The sequence below is a fragment of the Carcharodon carcharias genome, chromosome 23 (genome assembly GCF_017639515.1).
Source record: "Carcharodon carcharias isolate sCarCar2 chromosome 23, sCarCar2.pri, whole genome shotgun sequence".
Lineage (NCBI taxonomy): Eukaryota > Metazoa > Chordata > Chondrichthyes > Lamniformes > Lamnidae > Carcharodon > Carcharodon carcharias.
In genome coordinates, this window is record NC_054489.1 from 16,512,214 (window position 1) to 16,536,754 (window position 24,541).

The 24,541-nt window shown below is 45.2% G+C and overlaps 1 protein-coding gene across 1 annotated transcript in view; it reads right to left on the bottom strand.

The window, feature by feature from the left end:
- The window catches only part of kcnh4b (potassium voltage-gated channel, subfamily H (eag-related), member 4b), a 148,956-nt gene that overhangs the window by 70,233 nt on the left and 54,182 nt on the right, over positions 1–24,541 (bottom strand). Inside the window, exons 3-6 of the mRNA XM_041173819.1 lie at positions 23,456–23,587; positions 15,470–15,600; positions 9,317–9,560; positions 5,441–5,598 (exon numbers count right to left, since the gene is read on the bottom strand). Of these exons, the coding sequence (XP_041029753.1) occupies positions 5,441–5,598; positions 9,317–9,560; positions 15,470–15,600; positions 23,456–23,587 (665 nt within the window). The remainder of the gene's footprint in view (positions 1–5,440; positions 5,599–9,316; positions 9,561–15,469; positions 15,601–23,455; positions 23,588–24,541) is intronic.

A 24,541-nucleotide genomic window follows, 5' to 3' on the forward strand; every position in this document is an offset into this window, starting at 1 on the left:
CTGGGTGCTTTGGTGTGTACCAGTTTTGAAATGTAAGGGAGATAGCGTGCAGTTGCATTTTTTGAATAGAGCATTCAAGAAGTGGAGTGAAAACTGACACCTTTCTAGCAGATACCAAGCAATATGTTTATATTACTAATAAAATTGTTACTATGAAAGGAGTTTTATTGTTAGAGAGGTTTCATTCAGAGGTTGGTGATATAATGAGAATTTACATTCAATGGGCAGTGGTAGGTATAACAGGACAACCATTTTGTGTGTGTAGAGCAGAGGCAATTTAAGATCAAAAGGCATCTGTAAGCCGCCAACTGGCTCCACAGGAACCAAAGTGAAAAGAACCTCATTCTGAATTTGTAAGGTGAAAACGCTTTGCCTAGTGTCTGGTTAAGTCTATGGGTTGCTGTTGCCTTAATGGAGATTAGTTTTGGAATTTGTTAAAAGTTCTGATAGTATTTTGAAGCCTTGTGTATATATATTTGAACCTGTGTAAATTAATAAAATGTTTCATTTAGTTTAATGTAAAGCCTCGCGAACTGGTTGTCTGATTCCTGAATTTAGAGTCTCATCTCAAATATAACACTTATAATTATAGGTTATGACTGTTGTTTAAAGTTTCATCTCTGGGATTTTTAACTAACTCAGCTTTACCAACTACATCGGTCATAACAATGATACAATGATCACTGTGTCCTAAATGTTCCCCCACTGACACTTTACCTATTTGGCCCATCTCATTTCCAAGAACCAGGTCCAGCAGTGCCTCCTTTCTTGTCGGACTGGAACACACTCTAGGAACTCTTGCCCCTCTCTGCCCTTTACACTACCACTATCCCAGTCTATTTTCGGGTAATTAAAGTCCCCCATTATAACTACTCTCTAATGTTTGCACCTCTTTGTAATTTCCCAGCAGATTTATTTTTCTATATCCTTCCCACTAATTGGCAGTCTATAGACTACATCGAGCAATGTAATTGCACCCTTTTTATTCTGTGGCTCTAGCCAACTTGATTCTGCCCTTGAACTCTCTGGGACATCCTCTTTTTCCAGCACTGCAATGCTCTCCGTAACCAATACAACCACATCTCCTCCTTTTCTTCCTGCCTTATCTTTCCTGAACACCTTATACCCAGGAATATTTAACACCCAATCCAGCCCTTGAGCCAGGACTCTGTTATCGCCACAACATTATAATTCCACATGGCAATCTGCATCTGTAACTCACCAGTCTTATTTACTATACCCCATGCGTTCACATATATGCAGTCTAACCCTGATTTAGACTTCATTACTTTCTCCCTTACTCCAACTCTGTCTATTAACTTACTATTCTTTATTCTAATGCTATCTGTCTCTCCCAGTATTTTGTACACTTGGTATTACTCCCTAATATTCTCTCCTGGTTCCCACACCGTTGCCAATTAGTTTAAAGTTGCCCTAACAGCACAAGCAAAATGCCCCACAAGGAACTCAGCCCCAACTCTGTTCAGGTGCAACCCGACTGGCTTGTACAGGTTTCATCTTCTCCAGAGTCAGTTCCAGTGCCGCAGGAATCTAAAGCCCTCCCTCCTGCACCATCTTTCCAGTCACGCATTCATCTGCCTTGTCCTACTATTTCAATATTCACTTGTACTTGGCACTGGGATTACTACTTTTGAGATCCTGCTTGCTGATTTTCTACCTGGTTCCCTAAATTCTGTCTTCAGGACCACATCCCCCTTCCTACCTAAGTCATTGGTCCCAACATGGACCATAACCTCTGGCTGTTCACCGTCCCCAAGAAGAATGTCCTGCAGCCGCTCGTTGATAACTTTGACCCTGGCATCAGGGAGGCAACATACCATCCTGGAGTCATGTCGACAGCCACAGAAATGCCTGCCTGTTCCCATAATTAATGAATCCCCTATCACTATTGCTCTTCCTTTCTTCTTTCTCCCCTCCTCTCCAGCCAAGCCCCTTGTGGTGCCACAAACTTGGCTCTGACTGCACTCCTCTGACGAACCAATGCTCTCATCAGTATCCAAAATGGAAAAACGATTAGCGAGCAGGACCTCAGGGGGTCACCTGCACTACCTGCCTGGTTCTCTTGGACTGCCTGGTGGTCACCCATTCCCTTTTTGCCTCCATGCTCCTAACCTGTGGTGTGACCACCTCTCCGAACGTGCTATCCACTTGGCTATGAGCCTCACAGATACGTCACAGTGACTCCAGCACTACTTGATCTCCAAAGCCTAGAGCCCAAGTTTCTGCAGCTGCAACACTTCCTGCAAATTTCATTGTCGAGATCACCAGTTGTGTCTATGACTTCCCACATATTACAGGACACGCAATCCACGCGATCGAGCTGCCCTGCCATGTCTTAACTTTATTTCCCTTACGTTAACTTTACTTTGGTTTACTTATATTACTTTATGTTACTGGCCCTGACTTCCCCTTATTCCTATGTTTCTTGCTCAAACCCAAGTAGCTACTTCTTTAAAAATAATACGCTTTTCTAATTCACAGCTATTTAAAGACACTCCCTAACAGCAGTTTCTTACCAACCAAAGAATTTATGGTTTTCCTGTGATGTCACTGTTTGATTTTTTTTTCAAACCAGCTCCGAAGGCGAGGTTTATATCCAGGTCCATTTCTGCTCAGCTGTTCCTGTTCCCAACCTAGAATAAATCCTATGTATACCACACCTCATTCTCCTGTGCACCGAATTCTCTCGTGGGCCTAATTTGCTACTTACTCAGTTTCCATCTCACTCTGGCGTAGTTGCCTATCTCCTTGCATGCCCCTTACAATGACAGAATTTTGGATGAACTGAACTGTATGAGTCGGCTAGCCAGGAGTAATCAAATTTAACACAAGAATAAGGATTTCAGTGTCAGCTGTGCAGAGGTAGGAGTGGAAATATGCCTGAAGTGGAAGAAGGTGACCTCTGTGCTGTTCAGAATAGGGATCAGGATTCAGTTCACATTTGAACAGGCCGCCAGTGTTTGGTTTGACCTAGGACACTGTTGAGGGTATGAAGTTTTTATCAACAGTCCAAGTTTTTGACTTTGCTCTTCTGAACTGCTGGAGAAAATGATAGCTCATCCAATGCTGGATGTTGGACAAACCATCTGATGTCACAGAGGGATCATGAGACAACTGTGTGTCATCAGCATACATGTTGGAAATGATTCCGTAGCTGTTGATGATGTGACCAAGAGGTGGCATAAAGATGAGGAGCAGTTGAAGGCTCGGAATGGATTCTTTAAAAATTCCCATGGTGACTGCGTGGGTGAAGAAAGCATTGCCAGAGATGCATCGCCTATGATTGGACAGGTAGGGGTGAAAATGAGTGACGGAAAGCCCACTGAACTGGATATCGGAGGGGAAGAACTTCCAGGTGCATATCATGATCTGCCGTGAGCAAGACTGTCAAAAGGTCAAGGAGAATGAGTGGGGGGCGGGGGGGGGGGAATGATGCACCACTATCACAGTTCGTGACTTTGATTCATGTCGTCCAATACTGTAAGACAACAATGCTCGCTGGAGGGGTTCAATGGTTGAGTTTCAATTCGAGCAGAGAAGAATGCAGGCTGCAAAAGACTCAGCGCCAGGACACCTGCATGTCCAACGCCCAACATTAAACTGGTGGTGGCTGATGGGGAGAGCTGGTGAGTAGGGATTTAAAAATAAGGTGGCTGCTTATCCTATACGAGTGCTCAGTTATATAGGCCAAAGTGATGTTCAACCATAATTTCAAAAAACATCAAAACGCCATCCCCTACCCCCTCAACTCGGAGGTTGTGCAGTGTTAATGTAGGGGCCGAATTAAAGCCTTCAGCAGCCATTTTATCTTCAGCCCTTGGCAGTTTCCCCAGTGAAGATGGGAATTTTCCTGCCCAAGAGCTTGCCCAAAATATGACATTTACACTGACCCAGGGAATTTAGCTGGTGTCAGGAGACCTTATGAAGTTGCTCTAGGTTTCCACCCAAGAAGAAGATCCTGACCTCTGTCATCTCCGTGGATATCTGAGTTGGGCAAACAGATACAATTTCTAGCATTAACTGACCTGATACTATACCTTTACTGCCTAATGTTAAAAAAAACCCAAGTCTTTATTCGTTTATATTTGCTGTCAATATACAAATAGGTCCTGGGCCGAGGAGATCATTGAAAAATAACACAGGCTTTTTCTGTTTAATTGCAACTAAGTGGCTACAGGATTATTAGACAGGAAATTTGTTTATTATACACTTCTCTGCCTAACCTCTTGGATTCATAACAGCCAGTTCCATCATCTGATTACTGAAGTAATCCAATTGGGTATCAATTGCTGGAGGTTCACATGCATCAGACAAAATCAAGTTTGATTAAAGAAAAGAATTAGCTTTCCATAACTCAGTGGAACTGGAGAAACCTGAAACATTATAGGCCATTTTTTAATTGAGGGGAAGCTTAATAAACAGGTTATTTCGTACTGGGCACAAGGAGCACTGGACACCCAAATAGAAGTGTTACAACTCAAAATGGATCATGATGTTCTCGCACTCGTACGGGGTTCATTATTATTGCTGTCATCGTGCCAAGGTTGTACAACCCTTAACATGTCTTGATATGAATTCTGGAACAGTGCCTGATGTAGCTGTTGACTGTTATTTCACAAGTGAATCATCATTTTGAGTTATATATGCGTGGGCAGTGAAATCATTGATATTATGCAGCAATAGTGTCTGCTCCTGGGAATTATGTGCAATGTTTTTATGCTGTTCCTGTCTTCTGTCTCTTTTTCACTCCTACCCTACCTTCCCTTCAGGAGGGTAAAAATCTGAAGGAAGCTGTGTATAAAAGATAGATACAAAAAAAAAGACTTGCATTTATGTAGCGCCTTTCACAACTACAGGACATCCCAAAGCACTTTACAGCCAATGAAATACTTATAAAGTGTCTTCACTGTTGTAAAATAGGAAACACAGCAGCCTTTAGCGCACAACAAGCTTCCACAAGCAGCAATTTGATAATGAGTAGATAATCTGTTTTTGTGATGTTGATTGAGGGATAAATATTGGCTAGGACACCAGGGATAACTCCCCCCTGCTCTTCTTCAAAATACGTCCACCCGAGAGAGCAGAAAGGGTCCCGATTTAACAGTTCATTCAAAAGATGGCGCTTTTGACAGTGCAGCACACCCTCAGCAGTGCACTGGAGTGTCAGCCTTTATTTTTGTGGCCATGTCCTGGAGTGGGACTTGAACCCATAACCTTCTGACTCAGGCGAGAGTGCTATCAACTTAGTCTGACACCTAAAATGGGATAAAGAAGGCGGTACTACACGTCAGATTTAAGTTTACAAATTCGGAATGATCTTCATCACTCATTTCAGGAACGAATGTATCGATAAAGCTGGCCACTGTACAGAATGGCACACCCCCTGTTAAAAGGGAAATGATGTTAAATGTACACTTACCACAGTGATGTTAAAGGCATAAAGAAGATCAAATGGCAGCGCAGCTATTAGATCCACAATAAACCATGTGGTTCCATAATGGATGCAGATGGATCGAGCATCATAAACCACTTGACCTGACTGACTGACATAAGTGGTACGAAAGTTCAGGATAATATCTGTTGGATAAAGAGAGACAGAGAAATGAGCATTATAAAGAAAAAAGGTACAACTAGCCTCCATAATAGCGCGTGACTTAATAGAACAATGCACTTTACTGCCAACATTTTTTAAGTGCAGAATAAAAAGCAATTTCACTCCTATGGAGTGAATTACTTCTCTTTTGATAACTCATATTGGTATTAGTCAGTGTGGCATCATACAGGCCAGGGAGAACATGGTCTGTCCTGTGTTTGATAATCTACAATTTAACACAGTAAAATTGGGCCTTGGAGTGAGAGCTGAAACAGGCAAATTTCCCACTCCCGATTACTCTCCATTAACCTCTGCTGGAAAGTCCATGTAGGTTGATGTTGGATGATACAAGATGGAACTTTGTCTTGGCAGAAATGTGAAGAGCAGCCCCCCGGGTGAAGCAACAGTGTGGCAGATACAACAGAACCATATTTCAGCATGTGTCAGCACCTTCTCACGTGAAAGGTGACACTGAGGGAAGGGAGGCAAGGGAAAATAATCTTTTCTTAGAGCACCCCACCTAGTGGGGAGATGGTGCATAGTGCTAATGTCATCCAGAGGCACAGGCTGATGCTCTGGGGACATGGGTTCAAATCCCACCACAGCAGCTGGTGGAATTTAAGATTCAATTAATAAATCTGGAATATAAAGCTAGTCTCAGTAATAGTAACTATCACAACTATCATCAATTGTTGTAAAAACCCATCTCGTTCACTAAGGTCCTTTAGGGAAGGAAATCTGCTGTCCTTACATTGTCTGGCCTACTTGTGGTTTCAGACCCACAGCAATGTGGTTGATTCTTAACTGCCCCCTGAAATGGCCTAGCAAGCCACTCAATTCAAGGAAAATTAGGGATGGGCGACAAAACACCCACATCCAGTCAAAGAATAAAGAAGACAAAAAGCCATTAACCCTGCCAGCTTTCTACTGATTAGCTGCAATCACAGGCAGGGCAGTGAATGTAAAACATCCACTGGTCTGGCGTAGGCAGGTACAACCTACAGCTCTTGGCTGCTTAACACCTGCAAATCGAGACCACCACCCTAGGCAAAACAGCAAAAATCAAATTAAAAATATTGGCTGGAAATTAATTTTACAAAATAATCTTGGCAGATTGTTGGTGGCACAGTCTTAAACTTTTCATGTTTTAATGTAATTTTTTTCCCCTTAGACACAGTTCTGCAAACATTACTGGGCATAATATGTTCTATTTTAAGGATTAAATAGAAACAATAATTTTGAGAGCAAAAAAGGACATCTTTCAAATTCACAAGTGTAGATCAAATTAAGAATGTAATCATGTTAGTTTGTTCAAGTAAGTCTCACAAGACAGAATTGATGTTAAAGAAATGAGTTGCAGTTTGAAAGATATTTGAGTAAATATGTGTTTTAGCTCCCTGATGATGAAGGCAGCACAGGCAGCAGGCAACTTGAGGCTTACAGAATAATGGTTCAACCATCAGCCTACCCTAAGTTGATTGTTCTTAGTCATAGTTGCAATGGAGGCTAGACAGCTAGCATCACTGTACAAGCCCACTTATAATATGTAGCTGTATTTGATCACCAAGAGTTACAACATCTGTATCAACATCAGCAACAAGTCATAACTGGAAGTGACGATAAGGAACTAGAGGAGGACTGATGCTTGAAATTCTGTGATAAAGACAGTGTAATTTTTCATTGATCTGTTTATGCTCCATTAAGTATTATTGAATATTGTAAACACCATTGGGGCATTTACAGGGATCACACAGTGCGCTGAAACCTTTGGCAATCCTTCAATTAACTTTTAATTACAAATTTTACTACTGACTATAGTATTGCTGGAAATTCAGCTAAAAGGTTAGGAAACAGAAGTATTGGGAAAAAAATAGGATGAATCCAGGCTAAGCAAGTGAATGATGCAGCCTGATATGAATGGTGGAAACAGAAGCAAGTGTCAGAAACAGAAATAATTAGAAGGCAGGGTTATAAAATGGACAAGATGAGCAATAATGAGGCATAAGTATCAGGAACGGTTCAACAGAACTTGAGCAAACGGGACCCAGTGCTAAAAGCTTGTTTTCAAATGGTGAATATTCTGAGTTTACACATTATAAGTGATGTTATTCCCATCTTTTCAGAGGGGATGTTCCACTGGATGACACTATGCGTTGCACGGATAAAGCAAAAAAAATAGGGTGAAATTTAATACCCTCCCTGTGGCAAATCTGGAGGTGTGGGGCATTTAATCATGCAAGAGGGTGCTGGGTGAGGACCCTGACACCTTCCTGCCTCTGCCCCAATTAAATCCGCAGCAGGAAGGCTCGTGAATGGCCGTCCTGTTCTCACGCCAATTAAGGCATTTAACAGGGCAATTAATGCCCAGTTAAGGACCTCAGCCCACTGTCCTTAGCATTAACCCAATGGTGAGTAGGGCAGTTGCCATGTGCGGACCCCGAAAGGCAAACCCTGTCATGCTGTCAAATTGGCAGGCACTCAGTGTCCAATCGAGGGACCTGGCACTGGGAAGGGACGGTTTCTGCTAAGGTCCTTCCCCTGCCCTTTCTTTCATTCCCCCTGCCCCTCCCAGCTAGCAATGCGCTCCTTGTGACCCCACCTTGCCATCACTTAACTGTGGCCTGGGTCCCTCAGTGATCCTGGGCCTCTGGTGGGTGTGGGTCCATTGCTGGACTCCCCCAGTGGCACTGATGGCAATGAGGAGCTGCCAGCCTCTGATAGGGATGGGGGGGTGGTGCAGGATTTCAGCCCCGAGGTCCTTGATCCTGAGGAAGGTTCACAACACACCATTTAAGTGCCAGACTGGTGTTCAATAGGGCAAAGCCTTCCCCAAAGGAGGCAACGTGTGGCTCTCACCAGCTCTCCAGCCAGTGGCCAAAAACACTCCCATGCTCCTATTCCCTGGATTTTATTCTGCCCATTGGCCACAAAGAGTAGAGCAATGGCACAGAAGTAATTCCATCATTTAATGGTGCATTGAGACTATAAATTACACTTCAAGCTGATGAAAATTTTGTCGGCTTGGCAGCAATCCTGAGCAATGGCGTAAATCAGGTAGTGAGGCTCGAGTTGACTCTGAAGCAGGACTGAGGCTCTCTCTCTCTCTCTCTCTCTCCAAGGAGATTCCAGCTTCTCTACTTTAGTATCATCTCAGACATTGATTGCCCAAATTCAGGCTGCACATTCACAAGTATTGGTACAAATTGAAACTCTTTCACCCTGATGCCAAGTTTTAAGTCTGAATAGTCATATGAGACTTTGTGCAGCTAATTTTTGCCAATGTCTTCTTTCATTCATATGTTAAAGCCTTCATTCCTAATGCACACTTATCTGCCCCAGTGTAGCATGGAGGGAAATCAGTGTCTGAGGTTTACATTGGATATAGAGCACAGAAAGAGGCCATTTAGCCCAACCAGTCATGCTGGCGTTTAGGCTCCACTTGAGCCTCCTTATGTCATACCTCATCTCTCATCTAAATCTATCTGTGTAACCCTTTGTTACCTTGTGCATCACATAGTTGTCTAGAGCCCCTTTGACTACATCTATACCAATCGCTTCAACCATTCCCTGTGGTAGCAAGTTCCACATTCTCACCACTCTTTGGGTAAAGAAGTTCCTTCTGAATTCCCAATTGGACTGGAAGAAATTTTCCCTCGGTCGTGTTCTCTGGTGAAGGACTGAGAGACTAAAAACTCGGCTTACCGAAAATGAAAAGCATTTCCACAGCAATGTCGCTCACAGTCGTGCTGCGGGAAGTGGAGGAGCTGTCATCACTTTCTGTGAAGCAAACATTGTAAGGGACGGTCACAGCAACATAAAACGTGGCCAGTAAGATGAGCCAGTCCCATCCGGCTTTGAACATGCTGTAGTGCATGAGGATGAAGCGGGATTTCTGGATGGACGCCACTTTATACTCTGGGAGGGAGGGCTTATTCTCAAACATGTTCTGCCAAAGAAGAAAGTTAAGCAATTACAAACACATCATCAAGTAACCTCTCATAAAGTGAAAATAAATTGTTATATAATTTCTGACCATATGTTCAGACATATCTAAGAAATAGGAACAGGAGTAGGCAAGTGATCCTTGGTATCTGCTCCACCATTTAATAAAATCATGACTGAATTACATCAGCTCAATTCCCCACCCTACCTCATATTCCATGATGCACTTAGTGCTCAATAATCTGTTAATTTTAATATTGAATATGCTCAACAACTGAGTATTCACAGGTCTATGAGTTAGAAAATTCTAAAAATTCATTGCCCTCTGAGTGAAGAATTTTCTCTTCTTTTCAGTCCTAAATAACCGGTATATTATCCTGGGACTTCTGTTATTGTTGGATTGTCTTGGAAAACATTGGGTGCCTTATTGTAGTAAGAGATCTGGCTGGAGGCAAAAATCTTTCCTGAAAAGATCTTTTATTTACATAGCTAACTATATACAAGATTACAGAACATCAGGACTGAGCAATTCTCCTCTCTTAGGTTCTTCTCACTCATCTCTCTCTGGGTGACATCATTATGACATAGCTCCTTATGCACATGCTCAGTAACTATTATGAGTGTAGTGTTGGAGTTAACCCTTTACTCTACATCTCCCCCCAAGTCTTTATCCCGACATACTATATACACACCCTCCTACACGTCTCCCCAAAGTCTCTGTTTTTAAAGGGATAGACTCCTTGGTGTTTTCACCAATCTCCCTGAACATGTGTGGATTTCTTTTTGAGGCTGTTGAGCATCTGTTCACTCCAAATTCATTCCCTGAGGATTGTCACTTCTTGTTTCCTTTGTTAGGGTTTCTGCAGGCGTGACGCCCTCTTGGGGATCAGGGTATGCAGCCCATCCTGCTAACAGTTTCCTGTTCATTGAAATCAAGACATTCCTGCTTCTTCGGATGACACTGGTTTCTGTCTGGACCAGATACAATCTTGGCTGTTGTAACTTCTCCATTGCAGTGGCTTCTTGCTGCTGGTCTTTAATCCACACCATCTCTCCCTTTTCAAGAGTGGGAAGGTTGTGAGCCCTGTAGTGTTAGCTGAAAGTGCGGACTTGACCTGCTCTCTGGCTTTCATCGCTTTGTCTGGCCCAGCCATGTCGTCTACCGTGGGTTTGGTATCAACGTGTGAGGAAGGAAAGGAAGTTGGGTTCTTAGCCTGTGGCCCATCAAAAGTGCAAATGGAGTGAAAGAGTTTTGCAATGGTGCAGAGCGATAACTGAGCAGGGCTAGCTCAAAGTCTTCACTTTTTCAGAGGAGGTCTTTAATGACGCATACTCCTCTCTCAGCCTCTCTGTTGGCCTGAGGGTACTTGGCGAACTTGTGACGTGGACAAATCCATATGATGCTGCAAAGGATTGGAAACACTTGTTGGCGAATTGCGGCCCACTGTCAAAGGTGACAATGTCCAGAATGGCGTGTGTAAAAAAGATCCTCTTCAAAGAGGTCATAACAGTCTCAGAGATGAGGCCCTGTAGCTTTTGCACATCTATCCAATGGGAATAATAATCCACAATGATGAGAAACACTTTCCCTTTGACTTTGAAAAGGTCCTTACCCATGGATATTTCCATGGACTGGATGGGAAAGAGGAGGGCAGAAGTGGCTCTTTCTGCTTCGATCTGTGTATGACACAGGTGATGCAGTTGAGGACCATGCCTTCAATACAGCTTGAGATACCTGGCCGCCATACAGACTGTTGTGTCCTGGCTCAACATTTGGTAATACCAAGATGTCATTGGTGAATCTTCTGGGGGACTTTCAGGCAGAGAGCTCATGGCACCACCAATTGCTCATTATAGACCGAGAGGTCATCTATGATGCTAAAGTGGCGATGTTTTTCAAAGTGCTGCCATAGGACAATGTTGCGAGGAATATACCCTGGCCATCCACCAGGGTGGTATGTGTGAATCTGCATACAGTCTTCATCTCGCCTTTGAGACTCTGGAAATTCTTGCAACTTGCACTCTGTTGCTGGCCATTATTGAATGGTTAAGGTTGTGAAGGCCTCGGCTCCCTCAATGAAAGTTTTATCCTCTTATTCATTCACTTCACCTACTTTGAGGATTAGGTTTGGACCTATCCAGGCTTTTCTGCTCAAACAAGAGCATTCCTTCTTCTGAATGACATATAGGACAGAATCGTCCCAGGTTTGGACTAGTGCGGTAGTGGGTGGGGAAAAGGACGCTCTACCCGTCGGGCGCAATAGCGGCTTTTCACACCACATCGTCCCATTCCCGATGCATCCAGCCTCATTAATTATGCATTCCCAGGAAACACACTGGGTCACTGACAGGACGGTCACTGATTCGCCCGCCTCACCATTCCCTCAGGCTTTCAGTAAACAGACGCCATATTTAAATGCCGTGCCCGCACAGAGCTAACATTCTCTAAGGGTAGGAAGCTGCTGGGAACTGACAGCTGCCAAAAGGGGGGAAACATACTTAGCGATGCCTCCCTCGAGCACCTACTGGACACAGTGGAGGCCTTGCCGTGAAGTACCCTACCCTCGCTGGGCGAAGACCAACAAGCAAGGTCACCAATCCAGCATGGGGGGTGGTGGCAGCAGTGGTCAGCCATGCAGTGCAAGAAGAGGTTGGATGGGCACATCTGTTCCGCCAGGGTAAGTCAACCACCTCATCACTGACTGCTGAGGACGTGGATCGTGCCTACGGTGATAGTGAGGTCGGCAGCAAACACCCACGCGAGGATCCTGCATCATATCATCCCTCCCTTAATGCAAATGTTCTCTCTCCTGCTTTTGTGCCTGCTGCCAGCACAAATGATCTCTACTTTGGTTGACAGAAAGCTCTGCCAAGTGACCTTAGCCAGCCAGTCCCTCAGCTCCATCCAGGTCCTCACCTCCAGCCAAGAGGACACCTCCTCCATTGAATAGCTGGAAATAAGCAGCCTGGAAGACCCATCATAGCGCTCACTCACACCCTCCACCAACGCAGAGACACACACCTTGGTAGGACCTAGATCTATAGAAGGCTCAGGTTCATAATCTGGTGGTCACCACATGAATATGTATCCGCAGGAGGTAGGTTCAGCTGAGCTCTCCAATACCAGAGGACTGCTGGGGAAGAGGCATCTGTGAGGTCCGAGGCAGATGATAAGCCTCTGGATTCGGCCTTCCAACTCTTCCTGGAGAGTCAGCAGAAGGCGGGGAAGAATCATGCAGAGCTGTTGGAAGCCCTCAACAGAGCGGCACGCGAGGAGCATGTCCGCCTGCTCTCTGATGAACTGGTGCCCCCATGTTCGCAATGAGGGCTCCACGGGGAGGATGGTGGACACCATGGAGACCATGGTCCAGCAGAACGCGGAGATGTGTGCAGTTCTGATGAAGAGTCATACGGACTTGAAACGTTAACTGTGTTCCTCTCCACAGATGCTGCCAGACTTGCTGAGTTTTTCCAGGTATTTTTGTTTTTGTTTAACCATGCGTGGCAGTTCCCCAGCTCCATCCCTTCACCAGGCCATTTTTCTGGATTGATGGGGGTTGGAGTGGGTAGGGGGGTGGGTGTTGGTAGCAGGGTTGCCCGAGGGAAGTGACGGCTAGCCAATTGACCATGTTAAAGGCCTAAAAAGGTCAGAGGCCAACTGGGATTTTCCAGTCAGCCTTCAGGTCTCCATGGGCGTCAGGGGACAGTGCAGCTGGCTGGAGGTGGCCTCCTAGTGGCAGACCGGGGAGCCAGCACTGTGCATGTTTATAGACCCCCCCCCCACCCTGCCTTCCTGGGTGCATTAGCCTCAGGCTGCCCTGTGGAGGGACTCCATGCACCCCCCCCCATCCCTCCCCTGCACCACACCACCTCCCCAACCCATATGGTAGCCCTGTCTCAGTCCTTCATAATTTTATATGTCTCAATTAAGTCACCCCTGAGCTTCCTTTTCCCAGGAAACCAACGCCAGCCTGTCAAATTTTTCTCAAAGCTAAAATTCTCCAGTCTTGGCAGCATCCCAGTCTGCATCGTCTCCAGTACAACCACATCTTTCCTGTATTGTGGTGACCAAAACTGTACGCAGTACTTAATATTCCAAAATCTTGGTAAGAAAAGAATAGATAAATTATCTCAATTTTGCGCAAGATTGGAGATAGAAAGATCATTGATTAACATTTAATGTCTGTGATTTTACAAAATTGCAAAAATGAGGGACAACTTTTTCTAAATCATAATTTTGGATAGAGAAAACTGTAATCTTGAAATAAATTAAATTGATTAAAATCAAATTTTCTCCTGAAATATTCCTGCATAGAGATGTTTAGAAAATTAGACAATTAAAGCACATTCAAATCACAGAAGCATGCAGTTAAAATGTGCTGAAAACAGCAGCAGAAAAGGCCACTCAAATCTTAGCCCATTATTGCAAACGGTTGCTTTTAACTACACACTGTCTGCTTCAATTTAGTTCCCTCTGATTGAAGTTGATAGAGAATTATATTTCTCTGTACAACCTACTAATGCAATCTGTCAAAGTATAACAAGGAACGAACTCAGTACAAAATTGTCCTGTCAGGAACACAGAATCTTTACATCAAAATTAAGTGAATGTTGATGGAGATCAAGGTTAAGGGGAGCAGTGACCATCTAAGCTTTCTCTCTGATCCAAAGCAGCTTATTTTGGACATTTCACGATTGTGGAATTTGCTTTGAATCTCACAACAGTTACAAAATCCAGTATTGAAGAGCTTAAAGGCATGTTCTAAAAAAAATATTTTATTCATTTAATGCTTTTCACATCCGCAAGACATCCCAAAACACCTTACAACAATGGAGTATCTTTGAAGTGTAGTCCCTGTTGTAATGTTGGAAACATTCCTTGAATAAGAAAGAAATTTAAGAGAATCACTGTAGTTAAACAATAGGTCAGTGCTGCACAATACAAGGTTGAAAGGTGAACTGATGATCTGGTCTCTCATGAATGATTGATTTCTCTAGTATTCAGGGGAGCTGGCCCACTTCACAGTTCAGCAACAGTAGGACATTTAATTCTGTTCATCACATGCTCTTTATTGTTCATGATTGCAGGCCTGCTAATAGCTAAGAGCTGGACCTCTACTGCCCAGGAGTTATCTGTGCCCTGCACAATTGATTCAAGGGAAGTATACGTTCAATACTCTGATTTCCAGGAGCTGAGTGGCACTCCATTAAAACTTACCAAGGGGAAAAAGCACCAGTGTCAGTCATAGCAGTGGCACAGTGGTATTGTCACTAGACTATTATTCCTGGGGCTCTGGTGAGCCTGGTTTCATAATCCCACCATGGAAGATGGTGAAATTTGAATTCAATTAGAATCTGGAATTAAGTCTGGAATATTTTATTCATTTAATGCTTTTCACGTCTGGAATAAAATCTGGAATAAAACCATTGCTGATTGTTGTAAAAACCCACCTGATTCACTAGTGTCCTTCAGGGAAGAAAATCTACCATCCTTACCTAGACTGGCCTACATGTGACTCGAGAATGCCCTCTGAACAAGGGCAATATGTGCTGGCCTAACCAGTAGTGTCCACATCCCATGAACAAATAAAAAAAGGCATCTCCTGCTGACCTGCACTACATATCTATTAACAGGTATTTTCTGTGCCCTGTACTTGAATAAGCTGCTTGTCACTATCTTAACATTCACTGAAATGTGAAGCACCAGGTCCAGTCTTAGGACCCGGAACAACTTTTTACCTTCCTGGCAAAGTTGTCCAGCCCAAGTGACACCAATATGACTTTAGGTTAAAAGCAATCACACTATCAAGCATCATGTTGGGGCAAAAGTGGAAGACATGTTCACCCTCAGCTTGTATTGGTCATAGATTGAGCAATAAAATAGGCAAATTCTTAGAAAAGAGGAATACTCACATTATTCAGCGTAACTTTACTTTTGTCTCGTTTTTGAAGATGGCTGGTCAGATGGTAGAGGACTGTTCTGCCCTGTCTGCGTGCAACGCTAAAATGTGACCCACTACTCTTTTTGTTCTTGCGCTTTTCCTCTGTTGGGAAGAATGGAAGGAAATAAAACTAAACCCAAGCAATACAAATGCACTTCAAGGGGTGACAAGAAAAAAACAAGAGGCACCCTCTCCACTGGATCTTTCTAGGTGTTTTTCTCTGTGAGATCATCTGGAGTAGCTTGAGGAAGTAATACAAGCTTACAAGGTAGATATGAATGAGGAAGGCCATTGGTTTCTTAGCTCACACTCATACCTTCAAAAGGACCTACCAACCTCCATTGTGACATTGAACTGTATTTGAATGATTTCAGTGTTTCACTACCCAACCTAGAAACCCATTGCAAACGTGGATCACTTTGAGTGATGAAGACCTCCTTGGCACCCATCCTAAAGTTACCTTTCACTTGTTTGATCCATTACCTTATTCTACTAATGCTATTTCGTATGAAGTTTACTTTCTCTACACACTTCCATACCTTTTGTATCTCTCGGTGGCCTTTTCTGAAGTTTCTCCTGTCTTTCTCATATCTCAGTTCTTTGATGCTAATTGATTTTAAGCTTGCCATATGCCAGTAATGAATTTTCTGCGATCTGTGCCTCAAGGTAGTACAAGCAGTGTAATTATCAAAGCAAATCAGACATGAATATTCATGTCACAGTGTGACTGAAGTGTTTAAAACTATCAACAAATCTGAATGTAGTATTCATAACTGATGCTCATTCCGGGAGCATAATTCAAGCTTTCAGATATTCAGGGGGTGTTTCAAATCACAATTTTATAAGTTTCTTATAAAACCAGAAACCTCAAAGAGAAGGGTGTTTATATTTCTAACTAACAGAAAAATTCTTAGCTTCAAAACTGCTTTCTCTTTCACGATAAGTGGTAAGTGTTAGATCAAGTTTATGCGAGTTGATAGTTTTGATTTCAGAAAAAACATCAAAGCCCACACACCATATATCACTTTTCCTTTAGTCACGGATTTTGATTACGTGTTAAATAGAAAGGCTTCAGAAATTGGGAGATGTAATGTCTGCTAACTTTATAGTCCATGCCGAGAATGCACAGATCACTTCACCTTTGCAAATCAAATTCTGATCCAAATTTCAAGACAGACCACGTCTAAAGGCCAAATTTGCAAGCGATACCAAAATAGGAGTTCTGGTTAACCCTTTAGAAGATCAAAAGAAAGAAAGACTTGGGGCAGAACTTTTCATCCGACGGGCAGGTGCATGCCCGACCCAACTGGGAGTAAAATAATCTGTGGTGACATTGGGTGAGCGTCCCAACATCATCGCGCATTTGAGCGATGTTTCACTCAGTGGATGGGTGCGCACGAGTGCCGGAGCGGCGCCCACCATTAATAAAGCAGCCACGTAAGGCCCCTAACAGGCAATTGATTGTAATCTTTTCTTTGCCCGTGCAATTTTCTGCTCATCACATGAGCAAAATGGGCAGGCGAGCAGCCGACGTTTTCACAAACCTCATCCAAGGGCAGGATAAAAAGGGTCAGCAACATTGCCAGTGTGAGTAGTGAGGAGTTTTGGAGATAGTTTGTAGCTGGTTGCTTATTGGTACTTGACAGCTTCATCTCTGTTCAGGGCTTCATTCTTAGCATTTCCAGGCTTCATTTCAGGCCTCATTGCTGTCTGCCAGGCTCCCAGAGGGTTCAGGCCGTGTGGACCCTTCCAGGTATCAGACAGCCCTCCCTTACCCTGGTAATGGGGATTGTGGTCTCCGCTGGTGGCACCTCCTCTGAGGAGGAAGAGAGGGGCAGAAGGGAGAGGAGGCCGGGTGTCCCAATGCAGCTTCCAGGGGAGGGACCTGTGGGAGGAGAGGCGCAGGCACAAGGGGTGCAGGGCCAGCAGGTAGTCCAAGGTGGAAGGAGCCGCAGAAGACGCCACTATCTTGCTGCCAGGGTTTACAGGCGGCGATGCAGCTACTTCAATATGTCTGAGATGCAGTGCCAAAGGAGGCTCTGCCTCTCAAGGGAGAGCATGACATCCATTTTCCCAATGTTCAGGCCTGAGATCAGCTCCACCTGTGTGGGTGGACACCCCATGCCAGTAGCTCTGAAGGGCATAGTGACCCTCAACTTCTATGCCTCCAGCTCTTTCCAGGGCTCAGTGGGGGATCTGTGTGGAGTCTCCCAATCAGTTGTCCACAGTTGCATCAAGCTGGTGATAGAAGCTCTGTTCAGGTGGGTACTGACCTTTATTCTTTACCATATGGAGGAGGACAGCCAGGCTGAGTGAGCCAGAGGCTTTGCAGCGATTGCTGGGTTCCTCCATGTCCAGGATGCAATTGACTGCACACATGTGGCCATCAAGGAGCCAGCGGGTCAGCCGGGTGCCTTCGTCAACAGGAAGGGCTTCCACTCCATGAATGTGCAGATAGTGTGTGACTAAAAGATGCAGATTCTACAAGTCTGTGCAAGGTACCCTGGCAGTTCCCATGACACGTAAATCCCGAGACATTCCCAGGTGCCGAGGCTCTTCAGTGCTCCAGCCCAACCGGATGGATGGCTGCTGGGTGACAAGGCTTATCCGTTGAAGAGATGGCTCATGATGCCTCTCTGCCATGCAAGAACAGAGGCAGAGAAGCATTGCAATATGAGTCATGTATCTACAAGGGCGGTGGTAGAGAGGACCATAGATCTTCTCAAGATGTGCTTCTGATGCCTGGGTCATTCAGGGGGAGCACTACAATACCCCCCAGAGCAGGTGTCACTGATAGTGGGTGCATGCTGTGCTCTCCACAATCTGACACTGGCAAGGGGGGACCCAATGGAGGAAGAGGATCTTGATGCGGCTCCACAGGCCACAGATGATGTGTCCCAGTAATGAGTCCGAAGAGGAGCATGGTGAGGAGAATGCTGAGGGCATGGAGCTAGACCTCAGTAACCTGCAGGGAGGCAGGGACACTAAAGATGCCTTGATTCAACGCTCCTTCAGCCAGGCTACCAAAGATCAGCTTCAAATGCGTGCTGGGGCTGCTGCCTCCATCCCAGATGTCTGAAAGGACCCTTCCTTTGAACCCAAAGAACACTCAGTGCCTGTGCAATAAAGTTCAGAGCTACCTACGTCCAGCATTACACACTGGCGTTCCCCACACCAATGAAATAAAAAGGTAAAGCAAACTCATGCCAATATGACAAAAACACAATTTATCTTATTTTGACAGTTCAATAATGTTAACAGAAACGTTTCTGGTATTCAGCATCAGACCAGTATGCGTAAAGTAAACATAAATGAACACAAAATTACCTGTGACCTGTCCCTCTTGTCCTCAAGGTGCCTTTAACTAACATTTACGAGTGCTATGTATGGTGCTCCCCCATCGTTGGCACCAGCATTGGAGACAACTGCTAACTCTGCTGTCCTGTTGGCCTTGATGACCTTCGTGGTCGTCCTCTGGCCAGTGGAGCCTGTGCTGGCCCCGCCCAGGAGAGAGCGGCCAGTGCCACGTCTGGCATCTCCCCAATCATCGCAGCCTCATCACATGCCACAGTCACTGGCGGAGGGGTAGAGGAGCTTTTGCCATCATCCAGAGCGCCCTGAGAGGAGCCGCAGAGCAGCAGGCAGTTCGTGAGCCAACGTGAGGTTGCTCTGGACCTCCCTGCTCACCATTGATGGATGGGCACCTAGCTGGAATACAGGGTGCCTCATCCATCTCCCACACTGACACTAACTGCCTGAGGTCATTGCCTGTGTGAGGGCAGCAGGTCCGAGCGCAACCCCAGGAACCCCTGATTCTGTCCCTGGAGCGGCCTCTCCATTAGAGTCGCCACTCTCTCAATGGAGGAGGCAGTGCGCTCGGCCATGAGGGTCAACGCAATGCTCACGCTCCACATGGATTCCTCCACCACGGAGACCATGACAGACAGACCCTCATGGATCTCCGCCAGATCCTCCCACACATCTCGCTGGATGTCCAGCATCTGTTGCCTAATGAATAACTCCAGGAGCTCATCATCAGCCTTCGACTGAGCATCATCCGACTGCTGGAGCCCTGGGCACTCTCTGCCTCCGCCTGCACCTCAAGCGAGTGTGAAGTGCCCTCACCAATGTGAACAGACATAGAACTACTGCTCTAATGCCCACCGAGGTGCTGGTATCTGCGCTGGTGCCTGCTTCAGACAGCGGGTATGACACAGGTGCAAATGACGTCCGGTGGTCCTCTGGTGTCCGGGGTGGGGGGGTGGGGGGGTGCCCTTTGGGGTCTGGAGAGTGAATGCCTGCTGGAGAACCTAAAAGGGAGAAGGACATGTCATTAGTTAAAGTCATCACACTGTCACTGTGCACACCAGGCACCCTGGTGAGACAAGGGAGATCTGCATCATGGTGCCCTCATCTTCCAATGATCAATGGGGGCTCCAGGTTTGAGGCTCACATCGAAGAAGAGACTGCACTAGAATGGTTGCACAAGCCAAAGTTCTCACTTCTGTGCACTGCATTCTTACCTTCATCTGGCACCCCCTGCCTCTCCACACCTGGTTGCACTTGGGATGTGCTGGCTCTCCAGCTCCAGGGCGTCTTGCTCATATCTCGGGAGGATTAGGGGCCTCTGCTGGCCCTTCTTCTCCTGAAAGGACAGAGGAGCTTTGATTAGTCCACTCTCTACCTGCAGCGCCATTGCAGCCTGGCCAATCCCACCTGAGGAACACCTCACAGGGCACATCCGATTCATGGCCCTTGAGCCACAAGGCACTCAGTCCAAACAGCCAGGGCTCACCCCCTTGGCCAGCTCCTGCGTGAGTGACAGTTGGCACTCAGACTCTGGCACTCCTGAGGTCCACCTTAACACATCTGCACCCTGCTAACACGGTACTCACCCTTCCTGAGCACAGCAAGTCATTCAAGCGCTTCTGATACGGCACCCAGGAGTGCCACATCATGTCACAACTGCTGGCCAGCGCTGCCACCTCCTCCTGTGCCCTCTTGGCGAGGTGCGGTGGCCTTGTCCTCCTACCCCGGGGATAAGGGTGTCCGCCCTGGCAGCCACCTCCACCAGGAGGACGACAAGGCGCTCATTAGAGGAGCCGTTGGAAGGGGGGGGGAGGGGGGGGTTGTTGCGAGTGCTCGCCCACCTGCCGTGTCCAGCTGCACTCGGGTCCATAGTGGCAGCTCAGGGGGCGTCCTCCGTGGCAGCCTTCCAGGCGCTGCCTGGGCTGCTTTTAAGCCGTCTGCCGGGCCGGCCATTAGACCCAACGGCCTAGAGGCCGGCGCCCCCGCTCTGCCCTCCCCGTCCATGCGGAGCCGCATTTCACACTGGGCAGGCCTCAATTGGCTCGGTTGGGGCCCGATCGCGGGCGGTGGTCCGTTTTGCAGCCGCTCCCAGGCCGGCCTGCCCAACGAAGGGAAAATCCTGCCCTTGCATTTTATTTAATGCAAGAGAAGCCACCAAATGGCCTCAAATGTTTTACAGCCAATGATGTACTTTTGGTGTGTATCACTGTTGTAATGTGGGAAACGCGGCAGCTGATTCGCACACAGTGAGCGGCCACAAGCAAAAAAATCCTCCCTTCAGGGTGGGAACTCCTGTATCCGACTCTGATCAGACAAAAATAAAACTACCCACTTACCTTCCTCCAATTTTTTCTGGCCAATCTTCCAATGGAGGATCCTGCAGAACTCCCTCCACGGAGGAAACCTCGGAGGGAGCAGCAGAGAGATTCTGAGTGAAGCCACACCCCTTTTTAACAGCACCAGCCACCATTTTCTGGTTATTAAAAAATCTAAATGTCCTAGGGTGTTAGTGTATGAGTGAATGTGTAGTTGTGTAAGCGGGTAGGGTGGGTGAGGTAAATGGGTAAGGGGGTAGCTGGATAGGGTGGTGGGGTCAGGTCAGATCAGGTTGAGGGTGAGTTGGGGGTTGGGGAGAGTTGGGTGATGGGAGCTAGTCAGGTTGGGTTGGGGGGAGTCAGGAGGTGGGGGGTATCTGGGGCGGGGGGAGGGGTGGGGTGCAAGGGGAGAATAGCCATCCAGAAGTTCGACTTGGATTTCTCTCTCTAACATTTCCTCGGTAACTATCCAGTTATGTAAGTTGGAACCATCTGAAGTCTTTGATTCTAACTCACACGGTCCTGGGAAGTAGGGCAATTGCTCATCATAAGTTCAAACGTCCTGGAAATTCCCAAGAAGTCATTAAGTTGGGATTTCCACAGGGTCCCATTGCACAGCTTGAGGATTACGCCGGGTCTCCGACTATCCAGAGACCGAAAGATCTAGACGAATAATGACTAGATATTATTTTTGATTGAGGGATTGAGTATTGTCCCCGGGACACCAGAGCGAACTTCCCTTCCCTTTGAAATATAGCACTATGCTGATTTCTGGGGTGATAGGTTTGTTTTATGAGGAAAGGCTGACCAAGTAGGGCCTGTACCAATTGGGGTTTAAAAGAATGAGAAGTGATTTTATTGAAACATACAAGACTTTTGACAGGGTAGATGCAGGGAGGATGCTTCCCTCTTAGTATCACATCTTCAAAATAAGAGGTCTCCCATTTAAGATGGGAATGAAGAGGAATTTGTTCTCTCAGTGGGTTATTAGTGTTTGAAATTTTCTTCCCAGCAAGCAGAGGAGGCTGGGTCATTGAATATATTCAAGGCTGTTTGACAGATTATTGATTGACAAGGGAGTCAAGGGTTATCGGGGGCAGGCAAGAAAGCGGAGTGAAGGTCACAATCAGATCAACCATGACCTTATTGAATGGAGGACCAAGCTCGAGGGGCCAAATGGCCTATTCCTGCTTCTATTTTTTATGTTCTTATGTTTATGTTCACCTTAGAGGACAGGCGAGGCAAGAATAAAATCCACCCATGGTTGTCAATACCAAGGTCCACAGTACTGCAGGTCTATCCATGCTGAACTGCTATTTAATAGAAAATACTAACAGGCACTGATGGGGTGAAATTACTCTGAAATATTAGCAAATAATATTTGTATCAAATTCCTGTAGCTGATATTTTTAATTTTTTGCATGTTAAACAGTTCATAATAATGGATAAATTTCTTACAAAATGTTCAGTTCTAATGTCTTAAAGCACAATCTCACGCCCTAAGAGTCAAAGATAAAGAAACTTTAAGGATGTAATGAAAAGAGAAAGAACATTATATTGTATTAATGACACCCCATCACATTGCATTATCATTTGACTGTCCAAGTCTATTCTTAATTCCTAGTACGTGGGTAATCAGTGACATATCACATCATAGCACCACTTGTTGATGCTAGGAGCTGAGAGCTGCTATAGAATGGTGTTCAAAGTGCATGTCTTAAAAGCTCTGATTGGCGTTGTGGTGTTCCACGGTCTGTAAGCACCATCTGAGAAGCGGTGGATCCAAAACAGTGAAGCATTTTCTTTATATTAAAGATGATACTTGTAGCACTATTAAAAATAAGTTGGGGTATGAAAGAATAAAAATCCCTTTGAAAGAGAAACTTTCAGAAAGGCAACTTTATAAAAATTTTAATATTTGGAACCTTGCATTTACTGAAAAAGAAACTTTCAGAAAAGCAACTTTATAAAAATTTTAATATTTAGAACCTTGCAGTTACAGAACAAGACACTTGACCATACTCAAGCACAAGATAATATATGAGAGAGATGTTTTTATGTAATATTAGCATGGAGTAACATTATTAAGTCATGGGTATTAATACATCATAAATTAAGTCACATTCTGAATCAGCGACAGTGACATCCAGTACTCTCTCTACGCTCCATATCTATACTAAAGGAATATCAATCTAATTAATCAAACTTTACCAAGAAACAAAGAAACTTTCCTGTGGCTATTGAACTGATGTAAGATTGAACAGAAATGAAAGCCTTTGTGTAAAATCAGAGAAACAGCAAGTAGTCGTGTCAAGTCCCATTATTGCTTTTACCTTCCTTCCCGTCTCCCTGGTGGCTTTTGCCTCGGGTATCTGTGACATCCTTAAAGGAGACAAGGAACAGCACAACTTCTCCCTTCTCATTTTTAATGGGTACAATGTCAAGCTGACACCAGAATGCAGTGCCTGTAAGTGAAGAGCAGAGAAGAGTACAATGAGCAGGTTAGTTGGACATTGTATTCTGAAGATGGCAATTCCGATTCGGCAATCTCATCGTAGGATGTGCACAAACATCTGTTCAGTTCTTTTACAGTAGTGAAGCACATACAAAAACGGTCCAAACTATTCCTTCCTGAATTATAATACATTAAATAGTTTAGTGTAGATTGTACATAAATATCACTGCAAAGATTATTCCAGATGTTGAGTTGATTGCCAACTTAATTTAGATCAATTATGCCCCATAAAAGGTTTTCCCCTTGGTATCACAGATAATAAACAGGTTCACTTGATATGAACAATGTCTTGCTGTCTTCCTGCAGGTTGCAATTGTAGCCTATTCTTCTGAGTAGGCAGAAAGGACATCCCCTGGAAAACAGCAAGGCTCTTCTTTAGATATGCAGATCAAGGTTCAATGATGTCATCAGGGCCCAGGGGAAGACATTGTGGCTTTCCCACCACACCAACTTAATATGAAGAGGAATCAGGGGGTTAGAGCGAGGCCCCAAAATGGTAATATTCTGACTTTTCTTAGGACCAAGAGGTGGAGGAGTCTCCTGCTGTGTGTTTCCTCCCTTCCGCCGATCGCAAGGCCCACATAACCACTTTCCTGGTGACATATCTGTATGCTGCTGACTGTTACTCAAGTGCCCAGTATTGGCCTTGGGCTGCCCAGCAGAAACTGGGACAATTTCCAAAGAAGCAGAGGGAAAACTTAAAGAGAGGGATTTAAAATTAGGAAGATGGCTGAAAGATAACACAGGAAAAGACTACTTCTTCTGGTTGCCAAGTCAGTGAGGAAAGGCCATCAATTAAAACTGCCATGCCAGGTTTAGGAAATAATTTAGGGCAAAATTCTTTCTGTAGAGGGTTGTTTTAAAACAGGGAGTTATTGAGCCAACAACTATTTTAATTAAGGAG